The sequence below is a fragment of the Anabrus simplex genome, chromosome 7 (assembly GCF_040414725.1).
Source record: "Anabrus simplex isolate iqAnaSimp1 chromosome 7, ASM4041472v1, whole genome shotgun sequence".
NCBI classification, from domain to species: domain Eukaryota; kingdom Metazoa; phylum Arthropoda; class Insecta; order Orthoptera; family Tettigoniidae; genus Anabrus; species Anabrus simplex.
The window spans coordinates 57,644,712-57,668,289 of NC_090271.1; the positions used below are offsets into that span (position 1 = coordinate 57,644,712).

At 38.7% G+C, this 23,578-nt stretch overlaps 1 protein-coding gene across 1 annotated transcript in view; it reads left to right on the forward strand.

Annotated features, from left to right (window-relative positions):
- LOC136876897 (endonuclease/exonuclease/phosphatase family domain-containing protein 1) overlaps positions 1 to 23,578 on the forward strand; it is a 121,314-nt gene that overhangs the window by 77,625 nt on the left and 20,111 nt on the right. Inside the window, exons 7-9 of the mRNA XM_067150651.2 lie at positions 8,341 to 8,392; positions 17,191 to 17,295; positions 22,798 to 22,917. Of these exons, the coding sequence (XP_067006752.2) occupies positions 8,341 to 8,392; positions 17,191 to 17,295; positions 22,798 to 22,917 (277 nt within the window). The remainder of the gene's footprint in view (positions 1 to 8,340; positions 8,393 to 17,190; positions 17,296 to 22,797; positions 22,918 to 23,578) is intronic.

Consider the following 23,578-nt stretch of genomic DNA (forward strand, 5'->3'; position numbering starts at 1 on the left):
AATGTAAAAACTGCATTGCAAAAAGCATACTGTATTGAATAGGTGGAAAATTTTACCTGAATAAATTACATGTAATCTCGGTTCAATACGGACCAATCAGAATGAAATTTCTAACCCTTAATGCTGCAACAATTCTCACTCAAGATCTCCTAACACTGGACAGCTACTTTAACACTTGGCAATTGAAACCCAGCACCAGCAAAACAGAGGTCAGTGCCTTTCATCTGTATAATAGGAGGGCCCACTACATTCCTCAAGTACAATTCAGAGGTCAACAGCTAAAGTATTGTCCTCAACCAAGATATCTGCGTGTTGTGCTGGACTGCTCTTTGACATATAAAGAATATCTCTGCAGAACAGCAGCTAAAATCAGAACACTTAACAACATCCTTCACAAACTCTGTGGTACAAGTTGGGGAGCAACTGCGACTGTTCTTCATACAACTGCTCTCGCCTTAGTATACTCGGTTGCTAAATATTGTAGTCCCATATGGATCAACAGTGCACATGTAGGAAAAGTTGATATCCAGTTAAATGATACAATGAGAACAATATCAGGCACTCAAATCCACACCACTCAAGTGGCTACCAGTGTTATCCAACATTCATCCTCCACACCTTAGAAGACTAACAGCTCTAAAAAAGGAATGGTTAAAATGTACTGCAAATTATTTCTTACCCATACATCAGGACGGCTATCTCCAGAAGCAAGGGAGATTAAAATCTCAACATCCCTCATGGCAACTAGGCAAGAAGTTGATTGAATCAAAGTACAACATGGATGAAACTTGGCGGGAAGAATAGACTACATCAAACCCTGATCAGCTAGGACTGATCACCGATCCCTGCAGGAAACCACCTAGTTTCGATCTCACAAGAAGGATATGGATGTCCCTGAACAGTATGTGGACCGGTCATGGAAGATGTAACTTATGGCTACGCAAGTGGGGGAAAACTCCTATCCTTCAGTGTGACTGTGGTGATGCAGTGCAGACAATTCATCATATTGTGACGGAATGCCCATTACGGTCGTTCAGCGGAGGGTATAAAGATCTTCAGAATGCAAGTGATGATGCAGTGAAGTGGATTACTTCTCTGGACATTAAATTGTGATTTTTAGTGATCATGAGTGGATATTACTAGATATTTATTACTTGTATGTAGTTTTACCTTCATATTTGTAACCATATCCTCTGCATGCAATACGAAATAATAATAGTAGATCTATAGAACGTATATGACAGAGTACTGAGGCAAAAGATGTTCGCCATACTGGGGGGACTGTGGGATTAAGGGTAATTTATTAAAAGCAATCGGTTAGGGGCGCGCGGCTCTGAGCGTGCATCCAGGAGATAGTAGGTTTGAATCCCACTGTCGGTAGCCCTGAAGATGGTTTTCTGTGGTTTCCCATTTTCACACCAGGCAAATGCTGGGGCTGTACCTTAATTAAGGCCATGGCCGCTTCCTTCCAACTCCTAGGCCTTTCCTATCCCATCTTCGCCATTAGACCTATCCGTGTGACATAAAGCCACTAGCAAAAAAGTATTCAAAGCAATCAAAGGCATTTGTTTTGACAAGTGAGCTGCAGTGAGATGGTACTTACAGATGTTACGCAAGACTGTAACCTTTTACCTTTGTTGTTCATGGTTTACATGGATCATGTACTGAAGGCTATAAAGTGACTGGGAGAGATTCAGTTAGGTGGAAATATAGTAAGCATTTTGGTCTATGCTGACAACTTGGTCTTAATGGCAGATTCTGCTGAGAGCCAGCAGCGTAAATATTTTGGAATTTAAAAATAGGTGCAGTGAGTATGATATGAAAATTATCATTTCCAAGATTTAAGTGATATCAATAGGGAAGAAACCTTAAAAGAATTGAATGTTAGATTGGGAATATAAAGCTGGAAAAGGTAGATAGATCATTTTTAGTACTTTAGGATACGTATTCTCCCAGGATGGTATTATAGTGAGAGAGATTGAATCGAGGTGCAGCAAAGGTAATGCAGTGAGCTTGCAGTTGTGATCAACAGTATTCTGTAAGAAATAAACCAGCTCCTTCTTCTTCTTCATGTGCCATGTCCTCGCAGAACGTTGGCGATCAGTAGCATGATCTGTTGTTTGTTCATAGCTGTTCTGAACAGAGTAAGCTTTGTCCCCCCAAATCACTGGCTCAAGTTGCCGAGCCATGATGTCCTACTTCTTCCCGGACCACGTTTTCCATTAATTTTCCCTTGGAGTATTACTAGCAGAAGGTGATATTTAGAGTTCCGCATCATATGACCAAAGTATTCTAGCTTCCTTCTCTTGATGGTAGTGAGAATTTCTTGTTCTTTGTTCATACGGTGCAAAACGTCTATATTGGTCATTTTAGCTGTCCAAGGTATCTTCAGCATCCTTCGGTACGTCCACATTTCAAATGCTTGCAGTCTCTTGCACATGGTCTCAGTTAGTGTCCATGCCTCAACGCCATATAACAGAATGTTGAAAACGTAGCACCGGAGTAGTCGTGTCCGTAGTGAAATGGAAAGGTCACGGCTTGTCAAAAGTTTTCTAAGTCTCTGAAAAGAAGTTCTGGCCTGCTCAATTCTGCATCGGATCTCGTGAGTAAGGTCCCAGTCATCATTAATGTGACATCCCAGGTATTTAATTGTTGCCACTCTCGCGATCTGTTCCTTCGCTGTTGTGAGATTACCTCGAATTCCATCTTCTTTCCTACTTATAACCATCCACTTGGTCTTCTTTACATTAAGCTTCAAGCCCATTGCGCTGCTGGCTTCAGTGACAGCATTAAGTAGTTCCTGTAGATCCTGGAGATTGGTTGCAAGTAGCACAGTGTTATCGGCGTACCTGATGTTATTTATGATGAAACCATTAACCACAATTCCTTGAGTCTTTCCATAAAGAGCATCTCGAAAAATCTTTTCTGAATAGATGTGAAAAAGCCTGGGGGAAAGAATACAGCCTTGGCGAACTCCTTTCATAATTGAGACTTCTTCTGAGACACAACCATCAACTCTTATGCCAGCACACTGGTTCCAGCTCCTACTCTTTTCTAATTTTCTAGAACTTTTCATGAAAGTTTAAAAATAACTAATATTGCTATCAAAATTTGTAAAGTGTTAACTTTGTAATTCTTTGCTGGGTAACAATAATGTGTTGCTTTTTTTTTTTCTTTCAAATAATGAAAATTACTTCTGATTTTGTGTTTGACATTGCCGGTTCAAAGGTCGAATACACATTGTAGATGAACTTAGTTAGCCTTTCTTTCATGAACACTACTTCTTCTCCCTCTTGTGATGTATTGCTTTCTAAAAAATGTCATTTACTGTGTTATTTTTGTAACATAGGATTTATAAAATCATATTTTAAGAACTATTATTTTTTTAGTTATTTGTACAAATGTCAACTTATCATTTGTGGAGTTCATTGAATTTTTGAAATATCCTATTGAACATCTCATGTAATGTGTTAGCAGTAGATTTCTAATTTTATTGTTATTTCTGTTTGTTATGCCAGTAAAGTCAATACTTTTATCTGCTCTTTTTATGATTATACAGCATATCTATCTTGCTTTTTTTCTTTATTTCTTGTCACTCCATAAGCCAAGTTGTTCAGGATCTTCTGTCTCACACATGGTAGTTTTTATAAGATTACCATATGGCGGATGTTATTTCAGTGCTTCTGAGACCTCATATACTCATGTAGCTGAGTTTCTGGTAGATCACTGTCCAGAGAATCACATCCTGCTTTTATCCTTGCAACAGATAATAGCTTCTCCAGTGTCATTTTCTTGAAATAGACTTCAGGTTTAATATGTTAGATTTGATGCACCTATGAAATCGTTAATATATAAATTGTAGGTGGTGGTGACATTTTTTTCTAGCAATGTATGTATGTGTTGCTTATGTGCTTTGTTGTAACCACAAAGACGCACATGGGAGATGCTATCAATTGTGTTTACTTACTTACTCCATGGCTCTACGGTCCTTTAAGGACCTTGGCCTCTTTGACCACTGCTCTCCCATCATCCCGGACTTCAGAACGCCGATGCCACCTCCTGACTCTAACGGTCCTTAGATCAATCTCCACATCCTCCAGCATTCTCATCCGGGGCCGACCTCTTCTTCTCCTGCCCCCAGGGTGCCCTGTGAGTACCTCCCATGGAAGTCTTCCCTCCTCCATCCATTGCACATGCCCCAGCCATCCAATTCGTCTCATTTTGACTGAGGTCACCAAGTCCAGCTCCTTATAAAATAATCTTATTTTCATTTGTTCTGATTCTCCATAAATCTCCCTCCTTCACTGGTCCAAATATCTTCCTCAGTACTTTCCTTTCCCACACATTTAATCTCCTCTCTGTGACCTCAGTCAATACCCATGCCTCACTCCCATACATAAGTACTGGTTTAATTATTGTTTTGTAGAGAGTCAGTTTTAATTTCCTGCTTAAGTTTTTACTTCTCAGAAGAGGGTACAGTGCTCTGTAGGATCTGTTGGCAGTCTTAATACGGTTTACATTATCTGTCTCAACTTTTATTTTCTGATGTTATTACTGAGCCAGGATATGTGAAGCTATCTTCTGCTTCAAAGGTGTAATCATCCACTTGGAGTTTTTTGGTATTCCTTCCACTTCTCTCCGTTACCATATATTTAGATTTAGCCTTGCTTATCGCCAAACCCAAGGGCCCAGCTGCATCTTTCAGCTCCCTCAAGGCAGTTGTAAGTGCCTCATTACTTCTAGCAGATATCACCACATCATCTGCATAAGCCAAAACTTGGATCAGTCTATTGTAAATATTACCACCCGAATTAGTAGTTATTGATCTTACAGCTTTCTCCAACACTAGATTAAATAACACTGGTGATAAGGGATTTCCTTGCCTTAGGCCTTCTTCGGTTCTGAAAGATCTTGACAGACTTCCCTGCACTTTTACCTGACTTCTGCTGTTCTCCAGGGTCATCTTAGTCAATTTTATTACTTCTGAGGGAATTTAAACTCCTTCATTGTTTCCCACAATGTCAATCTCTTTACTTTGTCATAGGCTTGTTTAAAATCTATAAAAAGATGTCCTAGTCGAACGTTGTATTTGTATGTCTTTTCCAGAGTCATTCTCATGGTGAAAATATTGTCCATCGTCGATCTTCCAGGTCTGAAATCAGCTTGGTACTCCCCTATAATTCTTTCTGCTCTACTACTAACTCTTTTTGTTATGGCTGTAGAGAGGATTTTGGACACTATACTCAGTAAGGATATACCTCGACAATTCTTGCATTGCATGCGTGACCCCTTCTTATGTATAGGGCATATGTTTGCTAGTGTCCAGTCCTGCTGCATTTTACCTGTTTCTCATACCTTTTGAATTATCTCATGTATTCTCCTCACTAACGCTTCTCCATATTTTACCATTTCTGCCGTTAGAGGTCATTCCCTGGGCTTTACTGTTCTTCAGTTGTTTTATAATTTCTCTTATTTCTTCAGTCGATGGTGATCCCATATCATCTTCATCCTCGTCTCTGTTCTCATTCCTCTCTTCCCCCTCACACTCATCTCCATGTTCCCCCTCCTCATCTCTCTCTGAAGTTTCCATACTACCTGATCCTTCTCTTTCTTCATTTATTTGTCTGACAGAAAGTAATGTTTCAAAATGTTTTGCCCATTTTTCCAGAATTTGTTCTTTCCCAACAATCAGTCTATCAGTCTCATCCTTAAGCATATTCACTCTAGGTTGATATCCCTTCTTTACTTCTCCGACCCCATGGAAGTATTTTCTACCTTGTTTGTTTTCAAAATTCTTCTGCGTTTCATCCACTCTCTCCCTTTCTTCTATTCTTTTCTTGTTCCTTATCAATGTCTTTGCTGTTCTCCGTTTCTCTTTAAAAACTGCCATACTATTTCAAGTGGGTCTCTGTAGCATTCTTTGTTGGGCCAGATTTCTCTCTCCCAGAACCTTACCCACTTCTTTGTCATACCATTTATTTCTATTCTGTTTCCTTCTCTCTCCAAGTACTTCCTGCGCTGTTGTATGTATTGCTAGCTTGGTTTCTTTCCGCATTGTATTGATGTCCACATCTCCGTTTTTGCCCATCTGTAGTTTTCATTGCAACCGGCCTCTGTACTCTTCCTCCTTCTTCTCATCCCTTAACAGTTCTACATTATAGACCTTGCTTTGCTCAGCTCTATCCCTGGGTTTAATTGTCAGTCTTTCTTGGAACCTGATCCTCACCAGTATGTGATCTGAATTACTGTCTGCATCACGCATGCTTCTCACATCCATTATATTGCGGCATGTTGCACCTCTATCAGCACAGGGTCTATCTGTTTCTTTGTCAGATCATCTGGTGATATCCATCTCTCTTTATGGATCTCCTTATGGGGAAAACATGTGCTCTTAATCACCAGCTCCTTGCTAAAGGCAAAATCAATCAATCTCCATACATTCTCATTGGATGCTTGGTGTTTACTGTGATATCCTGCCACTGGGTAGTTATCTTTCTCTTTGAATACTTTGGCATTGTAATCCCCTAGGACAACTTAACATCATACTTGGGCAACTTGTCATATAGTTGCTCCATTTTTTCATAGAACTGTTCTTTCTCTTCCTCTTCGGCATCCTCGTTTGGGGCATGGACACTAATTAGTGATATGTTGGCAAATCTCCCTTTCAGTCTTAACCGACATAGTCTGGGGCTTTTTGCTTCGTATTCAATCATATTATGACTGACCGATTTCTTGACCATAAACCCTGCTGCTGTTCTATTTTCTTCCTCCCTACTATTGAATACGTAGTGCTGTAGATTTGCCACCTCGATTGTCTTCCATTCTTATCTCCTGTAATGCTGCCACATCTATCTGATATTTTAGTAATTCCTCCTCCAATTTTCTACTAGCCCCAGCCTGAAAGATACTTCTCACATTCCATGTTCCAATATATCCGTATCGTTGCCATTTAGCTCACTTTAGTCGTAAGTTTGGGACCGTCTGTTTATCTCCATTTGGTTTCTGAACAATATGTAGATTTGTGCTAATGGAGTTGTTAGCCCCACGCACCAACCTCCAACCTGGAGGATCAGGGTATCACTCTTAGTCTAGATCATCACCTTAGACCTGTCCAGCTTGGGTGGCCCTACTAGGAGCATATGCTCCCATCGACATAGCTCTTAAGATCATTTGAACATGCAAGCCTCCAAAACACCCGGCAAAATGTATTTTGCCTTTGTCAAGGTGGTGATACCATCAGGAGGTGTCAATTGTATACACTGTTTTATTTACAAATTATATACACATTATACACACATGATCCTTGCACTAATCCTGCTGTCTTGATCAAAACACTGCTACGAAGAAGAGGAAGAAGAATAAGAATAAGACTGCAACACTTGCATGTCAACCAACTTCCAACCCGACAAAAACACAACATAGGTTCACATACTCGGCTAACGGCTTCCACTACAAGTCTCGCTAAACAACTGTACTCAATTCCCAAGACTGCCTCATTATATACATTGCCTGGCCAGGCTTCTAGAAGAATGTGACACAGCATGTTTTCTCGTAATTTTGGTCTCTCCAATAGCTTATTTTCAATGAAAGGAATGTTCTGTACAATTCTAATGACAAGATGCGTTGTTCTGGACTATTACCATGTGTTGCACAACATTGCATTGGATTTATACGTCATATATACAGGTTATAATAAATTATGTACTATTAATTAAATGTTCTTACATTAAATAAACTCTTATTATTATACATACAGCAGAGTGTCATAACATAACCTCACATACAACACACAAATAATAAGACCACGATTTATACCAAAATAAAGTCCGTACACAACTACGTAACTGATAGACGTAAACAACTGCATAGCCACACTCACAAGTCATAATAATGATAATAATAATAATAATAATAATAATAATAATAATAATAATAATAATAATAATAATAATAATCAAGCTTGATATTTTCATTATTTTTGTCAGGAAGACTCGTAGTGGAAGTTGTTAGCCGAGTGTGTGAACCCATGTTGTGATTCTGTTGTGTTGGTAATCGATTGACATGCTAATAGAGCAGTCTTCTTCTTCTTCTTCTTCTCCTTCTTCTTCTTTGTAGCAGTGTTTTGTCAAAATGGCAGTTGATTAGAGAGAGAGAGAGAGAGAGAGAGAGAGAGAGAGAGAGAGAGAGTGTGTGTGCGCGCGCGCGCGTGTGTAAAATTTGTAAATAAAATAGTGTACGGAATTTATAGCATCGCATGTGTGCGTCTTTGTGGTTACAACAGCTTTATTTTAAAAGAAACACGCTGTAGTTATGATGTGCACTGCACTGTGTGTGTTGCAGGCTCTCCCTCATAGCTGTGCAAGAAGTGCTGGACACTGTAGCTTTGCAAAAGGTAAAAAAATAAATTAAAAAATAAGCTTTTCACATTTTAGTATACTGTTATTATTTGGTCTCAAGAATTCTAAGGCACCAGATTTAGAGGAATGCAAAGTATCAAATAGTAAGTCATTGTACAAAATGACATGCAGGCTAAGATGGGACAAAGTGGAAAAGAATGGTCATGGCACTGAAGCCCAAATAAGAGATAATGAGAGTGAAGAATAAGAAGTTATTTCATACCTCTTTTAAGTTCTGTTCTAATAATTTCACTGTGAAATGTGTGTTTTTAGTTATGTTATTAATGTAATTTTGTCTATTTTTCTCAGGATTAACAATACTTACTCATCATAAGTCATTGAAGTGAGGTTTTTATTTTGGACCGTATCATGTAGATGAATTTTACTTATGAGTGAATCTGAAAGTGAAACGTGTAGCCGTCATGGATCCAATAGGGATATTACTTCAAATGGAAAAAATACTGAACCTTTCTATAAACAACACATACTAGTGAAATACAATTCTTAAAGCCCTTACAAGATGCCTTTTCCTGTATCATCATTCCTTGGACTTGTCTGATATAATAGTTCTCCAATCCACCTCACTTTGCTCTATCCCACCCCACTCTTCCAGTTAATCTACATACCTTGATATTGTCCATAGACTTCCTGTTGCAGACCTGAGAGGAATTAGTATAACCAAGAGGAAATGACCAAGAACAAAGGACTGGAAACCAAAAAATCTTGATTTCATACAGCAGTTCCAGGAGGAGATCAGAGGCAAGTACCAATAACAGATATGAAAAGAGGAAAAGGAGAATGGAGTGATTTCAAGACAAGCTTTGTAAGCAGTTCTGATGTAATGTGTGGAACAAGGTGCTGTATTAATGAGAAAAGAACATCATGGTGAAAAGACTGCAAAATGGAAGTTGAGAGAATTGTACAGGAAGAAAAAGAGAAATGTTGGGAGGAATTCACCTCTAAATTGAAAGAGGAAATATTAAAATACTGTATGGAATTTAAAAAGGTAAAATATCTGTCACAGCAATAGACATTTGATGAGAATATAGTTTGCAGTATGAGAGACATCAGGAACACAAATGAAACAGTACTTTGACGAGCTCCTTAAAGGATCTGATGAAATGTATGTCGGGGAGGAAAGCTAAAGCAGGAATTGAACTAGTTCTTTACAAAGTGAAAGTGGTAAGTCAGCCGAAATAGGTGAAATTATAGCTTATGTGATTAAAGCTTCTTGTACATCATGGATACAATAGTTGTACAGAGTTCTTAGTGCTGTATAGAATGCTAACCAAGTGCCAGAAGATTGGACAAAAATGGGTGATAGTTCCTATCTTCAAGAAGATTATGGAGAAGATAATTGAAGCCAGAGTGCAAGCATTACTACAGTAGATCCCATCCTAGATAGGGCAGCCATCCATCCTGCTTTTCACAGGATAATCCCTTTTTTTTAAAGTCCTGTCCTGCTGGTTGTGAATTATTGCAAAGAAGCAGATATGTTTTGTTTTTTTTCTTAACTGTCCTTTAAAATGTCCTACTTTCCAAATCAACTTCATACTGTATTTACCGAATAGTCTCCGCATATTTCTTAAAAATATTGAGGCACGAAATTACGGTGTGGGTTTTATTTGCGCCAAGGTTGGCAACATACTCCTGGTTCACGTAATTTTCAATGTTGGGTGTACAGTTATGCTTTCTGTAACTGCAGATGGAAGAAAACTGCCCTCAAATGTCATATTCAAATGGAAAACAGTTCAGACTTTTAATTCAAAACTGCCTACACATTTAAAAAAAATAGTTTTTACAGAGTAATTTAAATTCAATTTTTCTGAACGTCACGATAGAATGCGTCTTCGGGAAGGTGCAGGGGTAGCTCTCCGCACTTTCACTCACTTCTGTGCATCTACAGTTTGTTTCTAAGTTTGAGTGAAATGCTCTGAAGCATGTTTTCAAAAGGCAATCAGCATTTGTGGATTAAAATCAAGATTGCCCATAGCAAATTACAAGTTGGAGATGCTGGAGATCCTAGAAAGAAGAATACTACGGAGAATCTTGGGCCCAATCCAGACTGAAACCGGCTGGAAACTTCGGAACAACAGTGAAGTTTACAAAAATGTGGAGAAAATCTCAGAGACCATAAAAAAGAGGAGACATTTGTACATAATGAACAAAACTAGACTAGCCAAAAAGTTATTTGACTACCTGTGGAACAAGACGACGACGACGGCATTATTTGAATGCTGTAAATGCACCTTGTTGGATACATTTTGGAAATAGGTTCCTTTTTCTGTGGCATTTGAAAGTTTTAAACTGTGAATCAATGTTAATTGCATGCAGTAAGGGGTCTTAGAATATTGGCGTTTCTGAATTTCGAGTTGGCAGTTAATTCGAAATCACGTAATTCAAAGCCACATTTTTGCATCATTACAACTTTGAATTAACGAGGTTTTACTGTATTGCAAAACTAACAAACAAGTTTGTAGGTGTGTCTGATTCAAGTGTTTGCATTGCACGAAAAGAATTATCCAACACTGGTCGTATTACTCTCCGAGTAAAAAGGATCGCGTGTGAGAAGTGCTTTAGACGTAAGTAATTTACAAGAGGATTCTAGTGATGCAAGATACAAAGAATCTTCCGATCTACAGCGAATCAAGCCTATTGCGAGTTCAGATTAGTTAAATACCTGTCACGTAAGAAGGCCTACTTGCCAATTTTTGTGGCAAATATATTTTATAGCAGTGATAATGCATTTTTATCATCTCAAATGTGGTCAGGCAGAGTAGCTATATCCATCATGTTCATATTTGCGTAAAGACCGCATGGAACTTGAAGAGTGATACGAAATGTTTGTTCATGCCTACGTTACTCTTTCGTTGGAGGGAATTTTAGTTCATTTCATTTTCTTCAAAATTATCCTTCTTGAAATTAGAGTGCAGGGATTGTTTGTGTAAATACGGTAGTTAACATAGTTTTAAATAGTTTAAAATAAAATATGTTGTATATTTTTGGTCATAATAACTTCCATTCTTATCAACATTGTAAAGAAAATAGGCTCTTTCTTTTTTTTTAATATTATTATGGCTAAAGACAAGAGCTGCACAAGAGTATGCTATTTCTGATCAGCCAATCAGAAAAGTACTTCATCACTCATTGAAGGTTGCAGGTGGCAATTCTATTTTGAATAATCAATATACTTAGAGTTCCACGGCAATCAGTTTAGTCCAGCAATAACTCACATGTTCTCACCGAAGCAGCCTGTATAGGTTAAAATCACCAGTGTTGTTTGCTAGTGTTATGCAGTGGAGAGTTTAAGTAACATTAATTGATTTACCACCAGTATATCATAATTTAAGCGCAGATGTGTATTTAATGCTGACATAGAGGTCCTTTATCCTTTCATGAATAAGGAAAAATCAGACCGTGACATTTGCTGTATGAAATGTTCTGCAGTATTTTTGATAGCTAATGGACAGAGTTAATAGTTAAAAAAATAATATATAAAAAAATAGACAATGCTGTAGCATCCATTGCATCATTGACAGCTTTCTTCCAATGTAAGACATTTGGTTCAAAGGAGGAGAAATTGGCCACTGCCAAAGGATGTTTTGCATTTCTATCCTTTTGGTCGAGTAACTGTACATCAAAACTTTTGCAAAAAACTGTTTTGACCCCCAATATTCATGTGCAAGAACAAGATCAGAGACAATACTGGTGAATTTGATCAGCCTCTTTGCAATTTCAGAATTATGAAATGACTTAAATGAGACTCCTCCATCCACAAGGCTACTAAACTCTTTCCACTTTCTGTGCATTACTTCTGGCGTACTATTATTGTAAACATGAAAGTTCTTGATTTTTAAGACCAGTATGAGGAAAACAGCTGATAATGTGTCTTCATACGTCCTTGAGACATTGGAAAACTTTGAACTTGGAACCAAAGTTATTGGTTTGTGTGCAGATAACACTTATAGTCATTTTGACAGAGCAGCAAGGCAAAAACAATGTATGTACCATTGTTAAGTATTCCCTCAATAAACCAATTGTGGGCATGGGTTGCGCAGCCCACATTGTAAACAATACTGTGCAAACTGCCATGGATTGCTCCACTTTGCTTTGAAAGTGTGGTGAAGAAAATTTTCGAGAGGTTTGTACCTTTAAAGGTGGTAAGGAATGGTACAGATCCACTATATTATAACAGAGAAGTAAAGAGACTAAGGAGGAGGTGCAGGTTGGAACGAAATAGAGTTAGAAATGGTTATGGAAGTAAGGAGAAATTGAAGGAACTTACTAGGAAATTCAATCTAGCAAAGAAGTCAGCTAAGGATAACATGATGGCAAGCATAATTGGTGGTCATACAAATTTTAGTGAAAAATGGAAGGGTATGTACAGGTACTTTAAGGCAGAAACAGGTTCAAAGAAGGACATTCCAGGAATCATTAATGAACAAGAGGAGTGTGTATGCGAGGATCTTCAAAAGGCAGAAGTATTCAGTCAGCAATATGTAAAGATTGTTGGTTACAAGGATAATGTCCAGATGAGGGATGTGAGTAATACTAAAGAAGTATTAAAATTTACCTATGATAACAATGACATTTACAGTAAGATACAAAAGTTGAAAACTAGAAAAGCAGCTGGAATTGATAAGATTTCTGGGGATATACTAAAGGCAATGGGTTGGGATATAGTACCATATCTGAAATACTTATTTGATTATTGCTTGGTTGAAGGAGCTATACCAAATGAAAGGAGAGTTGCTATAGTAACCCCTGTGTATAAAGGAAAGGGTGATAGACATGAAGCTGAAAATTACAGGCCAGTCAGTTTGACATGCATTGCATGTAAGCTTTGGGAAAGCATTCTTTCTGATTATATTAGACGTGTTTGTGAAATTAATAACTGGTTTGACAGAAGGCAGTTTAGGTTTAGGAAAGGTTATTCCACTGAAGATCAGCTTGTAGGATTTCAGCAAGATATAGCAGATATCCTGGATTCAGGAGGCCAAATGGACTGTATTGCGATTGACCTATCTAAGGCATTTGATAGGGTAGATCTTGGAAGACTACTGGCAAAAATGAGTGCTATTGGACTAGAAAAAAGAGTGACTGAATGGGTGGCTATATTTCTAGAAAATAGAACTCAGAGGAATTATAGTAGGTGAAGCTTTATCTGACCCTGTAATAATTAAAAGGGGAACTCCTCAAGGCAGTATTATTGGACCTTTATGTTTTCTTATATATATCAATGATATGTGTAAAGAAGTGGAATCAGAGATAAGGCTGTTTGCAGATGTTATTTTGTACAGAGTAATAAACAAGTTACAAGATTGTGAGCGGCTGCAGGGTGACCTCGATAGTGTTGTGAGATGGACTGTGGGCAATAGTATGATGATAAACGGGGTTAAAAGTCAGGTTGTGAGTTTCACAAATAGGAAAAGTCCTCTCAGTTTTAATTACTGTGTTGATGGGGTGAAAGTTCCTTTTGGGGATCATTGTAAGTACCTAGGTGTTAATATAAGAAAAGACCTTCATTGGGGTAATCACATAAATATGATTGTTAATAAAGTGTACAGATCTCTGCACATGGTTATGAGGGTATTTAGGGGTTGTAGTAAGGATGTAAAGGAGAGGGCATATAAGTCTCTGGTAAGACCCCAACTAGAGTATGGTTCCAGTATATGGGACCCACACCAGAATTACTTGATTCAAGAACTGGAAAAAAACTAAAGAAAAGCAGCTCGATTTGTTCTGGGTGATTTCCGACAAAAGAGTAGCGTTACAAAAATGTTGCAAAGTTTGGGCTGGGAAGACTTGGGAGAAAGGAGACGAGCTGCTCGATTAAGTGGTATGTAAAAGTTTCAAACAAATTTATTTAAAAACCACCATTCCAATACTTTACAATCTCTAAGTCTAAGATACAAATACTACATACATGTTAAAATGGGACATGTTTCGCTTAGGCTTTGTAAGCATCTTCAGCCATACTTAATCTAAAGCTAAGTCAGGGCCCTGAACTGGGTTTCTCATTAAAGTATAATACATGCTTTAATACAAGATAAAACAGTCATGAAATCTAGTTTGTGGAAAAAGCAATACTTAAATGCAAATAAAATTCAATAATGAACTTGTCATAGTATTATATGTACATTGAATGAATACTATGTTCATCTAAGAAAGTACACGTTAGTTATTTGTAGAACGAGACAGTCATAATGATCTGACATACATTTGGATTGTACAGATTGTTTGATATTAATGAAGCGTGGATTAATTAAAACTGTACCGGGCGAGTTGGCCGTGCGCGTAGAGGCGCGCGGCTGTGAGCTTGCATCCGGGAGATAGTAGGTTCGAATCCCACTGTCGGCAGCCCTGAAGATGGTTTTCCGTGGTTTCCCATTTTCACACCAGGCAAATGCTGGGGCTGTACCTTAATTAAGGCCACGGCCGCTTCCTTCCAACTCCTAGGCCTTTCCAATCCCATCGTCGCCATAAGACCTATCTGTGTCGGTGCGACGTAAAGCCCATAGCAAAAAAAAAAAAAAAAAATTAAAACTGTCGAAAAATAGATTTTCGAGCGTTGTTGACTGAGAATCAGGTACGTAGAATAGAGTAAAGTAGTTGACTTCAAGTGGTTGCGTAATAAGGTCAAAAGGCGCTTGAAGCATCAGTATAGAAGTGTTGTGTCTCCTCCTAGAATAATCTTTGTAATAGATTGTAGTCACGAGCTGTCTAGCGTAGATTCAACAAATAGGGTGTTCAATAAAGCCTTAGATGTGGGAGAATTCGCAATGTAGCGTGTGTTGAAAACTGAAATGTGTAAGAAAATAGATGTAAGTTTTGAAGCTTAGAGAACATTCTATTAATGAGTGGAAGTTTAACAACGCTTACCCCTAGAGTTGACAGAGAGGTGACTAGTCTTGTTGGTTGTTTCAGACGATCTGGCAGTTGTTATTCTACTGCTACGTGTATTGTAGGGGTGTGTCTGTGAAGGCGGAGAAAGTCAGGAGAGGGGAGGTAGGCAGAGCATTGAGGACATTAGGAGTAGGCGGAGGGGGTGTGGCGTGAATCGGTGACTTGGGAGTGGCTACTCTTGCGTTATGGAAATTGCTGACGTGTTTATAATTAAATATTTTCATGAAATTATTTATGTTGAAGACTGTGAGTAATTTAGGGATTTGTTCAATTAATGGGCTATTTGTGTCAAGAACATCGTTTAGATTACTATTAATGTTTTAATGCTGGTCTAGAAAATAAATTTGTTTGAAACTTTTACATTCTGTACTCCAATACGGCTATCATAATGAGACTCATAACGTGTAATAAGTGGTATGTTCCGAGCTGTCAGTGGAGAAATGGCGTGGGAGAACATCAGTAAACGAATAAGTTTGAGTGGTGTCTTTAAAAGTAGGAAGGATCACAATATGAAGCTAAAGATGGAATTCAAGAGGACAAATTGGGGCAAATATTCATTTATAGGAAGGGGAGTTAGGGATTGGAATAACTTACCAAGAGAAATGTTCAATAATTTTCCAATTTCTTTGCGATCTTTTAAGAAAAGGCTAGAAAACAACAGATAGGAATCTGCCACTTGGGTGACTGCCCTAAATGCAGATCAGTGGTGACTGACTTTGTGGAAGTTGAATATTCAAAGCTGCTCAGCTACAGAGAAACCAGGTGATTTTCATTGTTACCTACAATAGTGCATGTGCTAAAATTGTTTCTGGCTTTGAAAAGAAGTGGCCTTTGCTTTTTTGGTAATTCCTTACCTGAATTGTGGCTACATTTTACACACACTCAAACAGTGGTTTTGAAACAATGTTGTGTTGGAACCTGAAGGTCAGCATGTAGGCTATCTATGCTAGAAGCCTCAACAGCTTGTGTAGAACTGAAACGGGTCGATGACCTGAGATGCTAGGCCCCTTTAAACAACAAGCATCATAGAACTGAAACAAAAATTGTCAAATAGACGTAATGCTGCTTTTTTACTGCTGGTAGTTCAGCAAAATTTAAAGAATGTGAAGGAGAAGGATTGGTTTCTATCGCGCATTTAGAGAAGACCCTCACTCTGCTCAACTCATCTTGGAGCAATGGAGTTCTCCCTTTACTGAAATTGGTATCTTCGATTCAGCAAGTCTTTAGTCTGTGATAGAGTGAGAAACATACAGTGTTCCTTAACTTCTTATTCTGAACATTCCCAGGAATGAATATGTGACTTAGAACTCTTTGATATTTCAAATGTCCAAGCATTTACTAATGTGGGTAAAATGAAAGAATGGAACACTGCTCTTGCCAGGTTAGATCTAAGATGGATGGAAATCTTTAGATATGTTGAAGAATGGTTTATTTCCTTCAAGAACATTCTAGAATTACCCATTTTACGATACCTTAACACAGTTGTTAATTGTACATCCCTTCATAGTTATATTTGTCCTCCAATATTTACTTCCATCAGTACAGTGTATTGATACACAAATCTCCTTGCAGTGGTTTCTGGAGTGTGGCAATTAATTTTCATGTTCCTGCTCATTCCTTGATCCCCATCTTGTTGAGTGTATCTTGGATGTACTGTAAAGGGGATATATTTACTGCAGGTGTGGGATTTGCACAACATGCTCACGTCTTCATGTGACACCTTTTTTATACTTTTATTTCGAGCCTCTTATATCCAGGTTTTATAGAGTACAGGGGGACTCAGCATTTACTGAGACAGTGCCACCTCAGTACAGTGTTACACTTAATTGAAGATATTTTTCATTTTGTGATTGTTTATTTTTCTTTAAGTAAACATTTTGTCTTGCAGCTATGCGATGAGCTTAATCACCCCACACTGCGTCGCGTTGCAGACTGGAGTGAAAATAGCAGAGAGTGGAAATTTTCTCTTCCTGGGCCCTTCAGTTCTACAAAGGTATGTTGTATTATTTTGAAGAGTTCTTAAACTCATCAAAGTAATGGGCTGTAATTTACAAGCGAGCATGCTTGTAGTTTTATGCAGTGGTTGATATAATAGACCACATTATTTTTGGTTAAGTGAGATTACTGCAAAAGTACTGAACATTTCAGGAAGGCCTTGCTCCACTTCCTCGAAAGTAAACATTGACTGTTCTGATAAAAGTGTTATCATGATAATATTCAACTCCATGGTTGAATGGCCAGTGTCTTAGCTTTGGGGCTCCGGGTTAGGTTCTCATCTGGGTCATGGAATTTTTATCATAACAGTAAAATCCCTTGGCTTGGAGACTGCGTGTCTGTGCTGTCCCCAACATTCCTGAAACTCACATACTACAGACAACAGTATCCTCCACCACAATAAAACACACTTTCCCATCCACAGCAGATGCTGCCCATCATCATGATAGTCTGCATTACCAGAGCTGCTCTGGCTGTAATAGCCACAGTGATATTTTTTTTTTTTTTTTTTTTTTTTTTTTTGCATATTGATCCCTTAGGATCATGTTACAATTTCATTTTTTCTTTGAAGTTTCCTCTTCCTCCAGTATTCCTTCGTATGGATGCTATGCTGTTTCTTCTGTTCATACGTCCAGTCCCTTCCCGTCTTTGCAGTTCTTTTGACTTGAAACCCTTCCAAATTTTGAATCACAGTCTGAAATATTTTCCTGTCTAACATCTGAACTTCCCGGATGTTGGACTTCTCTAGATCTTTACGAACTTCCTTAATCCATGCATCCATGCCGTCGTCGTCTTCTTGTTCCACAGGTAGTCAAATAACTTTTTGGCTAGTCTGGTTTTGTCCATAATGTACAAATGTCTCCTCTTTTTTATGGTCTCTGAGATTTTCTCCACATTTTTGTAGACTTCACTGTTGTTCCGAAGTTTCCAGCTGGTTTCAGTCTGGGTTGGGCCCAAGATTCTCCGTAGTATTCTTCTTTCTAGGATCTCCAGCATCTTCAACTTGTAATTTGCTATGGGCAATCTTGATTTTAATCCACAAACGCTGATCGCCTTTAGAAAACATGCTTCAGAGCCGTGAAATCGACACTCTTCTTCAACACCACACAGCAACAACACTACCAACAGATGCACACTACACATCGACAACAGCGCCACCTGACCGCTCCTATATTAAATTTGCGCATGCCCGATCTCCTGCGAGTGTCTGGACTATGTTGCCACTACTATATTTACATCCCTCGTATTAAATGAAGTAATACATGTGTATCAGCTTAGGTGGTGAAGTTATGTGGTGTTGAAAGATGAAGTTAGGTTAACTGGAAGTCTGATAGGCTTTACCATAGAGAAAGAGAGGGAGGGTGAGTGAGTGATTTTTATCTCTAATAAATTACAAGACATAATTTAGAAGAGACCATGAACAGATGATTGTGAAGGCAATTAGGTCATTCACAGATGTTTACTAACATACTGTTTGAATACATAGCAATCCTGGATGAAATTCAAACCTGGCAGAGGGGATCAGAGTTTTGAAGGGTGGAAAAAGTTCTCTTCAGCACTCCATGTCATACGATGCATACATGTTTACCTGGAAAATTAAAGTAAAACTCAGCCGTAGATCACCCAACAGAGTCCTGGTAGAGTAAAATGGACCATTGAAATTCAAGTGCAGGCAGCCTAAATGGCACAAATCAAAATGTCTGCACGATGGTAGCTGAGGCTATACAATAATGAGTATTATTATATATATATAATATATACACATACGTTGGCACTCTAGGGAGCACGTAGAACCATTATTTAGCTTTGTTATTCTTCTTGTTCCCCTATCTTCCCAAAACTTCCTCATCCTTTCACTATGGGCCTGTCGTCTTTCTTGTGTCCGCACATTTTTTAGTTTCAAATTTCTTGCCATCGGTTTCTTGGGCGGAAACTTGTGGGTGTTGATCTGTTGTCTATATGAAGTCCTTGTGGTTTCCAGTGGGTTAATGTTGACTTCTGCAAGATATTTTTGGGTGTCTACTAGCCAGCACACTTTGGTTTGTCATATTCCATTGATAACGAAAAAGATTTTCTTGGTCAGTCGTGAATCACTCATTCAGTGAATAGAGTTCCTCCAAGCTTTTTCGCATCCAAATTCCATCTTCAAACTTGGGTCCGAATATTTTCCTCGGTATTTGCCGTTCCATTTTCTCAATGTCTCTAATGTTGATGTTTAATAATGGTTTCAATTGCGTAGAGTGCCTCTGAGAGAACAACAGTGTTAAAGTGTCAGATATTATTCTTCTTTCTTTCTTTCTTTCTTCGTTATGCCCATTCATAGAGCGCGTTTGAACTTGTTAGTTGGTTTGATGGTTTGTGCATTCTTATCCTCCCAAAATCTCTTCATGAATGCACTGTGTTGCATCTTGTGTTCTGTCGACCACTTCCTACCAGTTGTCTTTTTTGGTTTCTCCCTAAATTTATGATTGGCTACTTTTATTCTAAAAGCTCCATGATTTTCCATGATGTCGTCTGTGATATTTATTTCTTGGAGGTCCGCCTTAGTTTCTTCTAGCCATTTTATTTTGACCTTCTTTGAGTTGATTACTTTGAATAATCTTTTAGTTAGTCTGTCGCTGTTCATTCTGTAGATATGGCCGTAGAAATTAAGGCGCCTTTTCCGTACGGCATCAGTAAACCTGTCGGTGAAGGAGTAGAGGTCCGCTGTTCTCCTCTTAATCCACATTCCATTTTCTCTCGTAGGACCATAAATTTTCCTGAGAATTTTCCGCTCCTGCTTTTCAATTTCTGTAATTTTAGAGTGACCACCTAAACATATGGTTTCTGAGGCATATAAAACTTCGGGCAATACAACTGTCTTGTAGTGTCGTAATTTTGCATTACGCGATATGACTCTTTTGTTGTAGTAATTCCACGTCAGTCTGTATGCCTTATGTAGTTTGGTGTTTCTTTCTACATTGGCACTACTGTCTAATCCTGATGGTAGTATAATTTCTCCAAGGTATTTGAAGGAGGGCACCTGTGAAATTGTGCCGTTTTCCATCTCTAGCGGAGTTCTTTTGCTATTTTGACATAGATTTTCCATGTACTTGGTTTTCTCATAGGATATCTGGAGGCCTGCCTTTGATGCTATATTGTGTAGTCTCTGTATGGCATACCTTGTTTCATCCTTGGTCTTAGTAATGATTGCGAGATCATCAGCAAATGCTAAACATTTCACATTGACCTTGCTTCCCAAATTTCCGATGTTGACACCCTTGATATCCTTTTCCCACTCTCTAATAACTTTGTCTAGAACTAAGTTAAACAGAATAGGGGAGATGCTGTCACCTTGACGAACGCCCATACATATTTCAAAAGGCTCAGAGATTTCTCCAAGGAATTTCACTTTAGAGGTTGTATTTGTGAGGGTCTGCTGGATAAGTGCTCTGGTCTTCTTGTCCACTCTGAGTTCTTCTAGAGTATCAAATACTGTCTGTCTGTCCACAGAGTCATACGCCTTCTTAAAATCCACAAAGGTGACGATCGTGCTGGCACTTCGGCGAATCCTTAATATCGTCTTCAAGTTCCATATTTGTTCTGCACATGATCGACCTTTCCTGAAACCCGCTTGGTACTCGCCAATCAGGTGATCTGTCTGTTTTTCTAACCGGTTCAAGAGAGCTTTGGAAATAATTTTGTATGCGATTGGCAGTAGAGATATGCCTCTATAGTTGTTTAGATCTACCTTGTCACCTTTCTTGTGCAATGGGTGTATTAATGCACACTTCCAATCCTGTGGAATCATTTCCATTTCCCATATTTCTACTAGGATTGCATGAATTTTGCTTACAAGATCATCTCCAAGTTTACACATCTCCGCAGTGATGCCGTCCTCTCCAGGAGCTTTATTATTTTTAAGCGATCGTATTGTCGGTGGCTGTGAATCGGGGTTGGGCATGGGCTTTTCAGAGTTCAGTCTTTCCTTTGGAGGATCACAATTGAGGAGGTCTCGGAAGTAGTCGGCTAGAATGGTGCAGTTCTCTTTGCTGTTCGTTTCTAATGTTCCATTTGCTCGACGGAAACATGAAGACGGTGGTTGATAACTAGATAAATTCTCATGGAAGGTCTTGTAGAAATTCCTGGAGTTATTTCTAAGGAAATCTTGTTTGATTTCTATGAGTCTATTTTTGTCATAGGCTCGTTTCTCCCTGCGGATTATTTTTGAGGAGATTTTCTGAACTTTTAGGAATGTCTCCCATCTCTTAGTTGTTTGATGTCCATTCCACTGATTCCATGCTTTCATCTGTTCATCAATGGCTTTATCACAGGTCATGTTCCACCACCTATGTTTGCGTTTCCTTGGAGACTGTCCTAATTTCATGGCTGATGTTTGAAGTGTTTTATGAAGGCCTGGCCAGTCCTTGGGGTCCTGCTCTCGTATGTCTTGTAGAAAGGTCGTGGCGTTCTGTCGAAGACATTCTGGATCAACTCTTAGAGATTTTTTGTGTTTAGGTCTGTATCTGTTGGGTTGGAATCTCACTTTGATTTGTGTTAGGTAGTGGTCCGAGTCGACAACTCCCTTCCGTACTCTAACATTTTGGATCTCACGCATATTCTTTCTGGAGATTGTGACGTGATCGATCTGGAATTCGCCCAATAACGGGTTTGGTGATTTCCATGTTTTCTTCTTATGTGGGGGTCTCGCAAAATGCGTAGACATTAATTTTAAGACAAAGGTTTTACAGAAGTCATAAGACGTTCTCCGTTCTTATTCGTTCTCCAATGTGCCGAGTGATGACCAACAATCCATTTGTGTTTCCTCTCTTTGCCAACCTGTGCGTTAAAATCACCTACTAAGATTTTCACGTGATGCTTTGGAATCTTGCTAGTGGTTTCTTCTAAGAGTTCCCAGAAGGCTTCCACTTTCTCTGGGTTTTTCTTATTGTCAGTGTTTGTGGGAGCATGGGCATTGATCAAGGAGTAAGCTTTATTGCCAGATTTCACAGTAAGTACTGAGATTCTTTCAGATGGGGATGTAAAGTCAAGTACAGAACTGATGATAGTTTTTCGTACCGCAAAAGCTGTTCCAAGTTGTGTTAAGTTCCCGTGGATTCTTATGGCAGGTTTACCCTTAAATATCCTGTACTCTTCAGAGTCAAAATGGTTTTCATCCTGGTAGCGCGTTTCCTGGAGTGCTATGATTTGAATATCGAACTTATCCAGGGTGTCCATTAGCTGTTTAAGCTTGCCTGTTTTCAGTAGGGTGTTGACATTAATTGTACCTAAGAAGGTCTTTCTTGGGACGAAGAGATTTTGAGAAGCTCCGACTCTTCTCTGCATGATGCTCCCGATCCCCCAGAATCCGATGATCGGGAGAAACCGGACTAGGTGTGTTATTGTTGTTGTTATTATTATTATTATTATTATTATTATTATTATTATTATTATTATTATTATTATTATTATTATTATTATTATTATTACATCTGAATATTACTGCACTTTTCTGCTGTAGGGAGCTACTGGTTTGGGCTTCTTGTATGACTCCAGCTGCCAGGTGCAGCTGATGAGCATGCGGCAGTTGTGCATCCCAGATGGTTCATGCAATGTGGGGGCAGTCCTTTCCAATTTCAAGGTGAAGTACTGAAATTATTTTAAATATTGTAAATAAAAATGCTGTTAGTGTAGTGACTTTTAGCAATTTAGCTATGCATTTCACCTGGTTGTTGTTAAGAATACAAATATGTGAACGTTGAGCCCAGAGCTAAAACAGGCAGCAATTGACTGGCAGCTGAAACGTGCCAAACAGTAATATCAAATGAGAAGTTAGGCCTTCGACACACTGAGCTTGATGCAAGTTGGACAACACAGGAGCAGAATGCTAGCTGCCTGAAGGTAGGCTACAGGCATGCTGCTTTTACAGTGTGCATCTGCGAACGGAGCGACTCAACCTGGGAAGAGGTGGGATGATTCGTGTATTCCCGTGTTGTAATTTGCGTACCTACTTGAGTGTTTTTTCCAGATTCTTGTTTATATCCTGTCCATCGAGCGATGAAGAAGATATGGTTTTCTACTATTATTACACTGCACTATGGCAGAGATGAAGGAAATCAAGAAAATACTGGATGAACCCCTACTTAGAAGTTAATGTACATCATAAGTTATTTGTAGCGGGTTTCAAGTTCTTGAGTGTTTCTTTTCTCAACTTCCTCAACAAACCAGGCTTCCATGTGGCTGACGTAATGCTTGACCAAGAACACAACAATCAAGCAGAGAGGATTCATCACTTCAAGCTC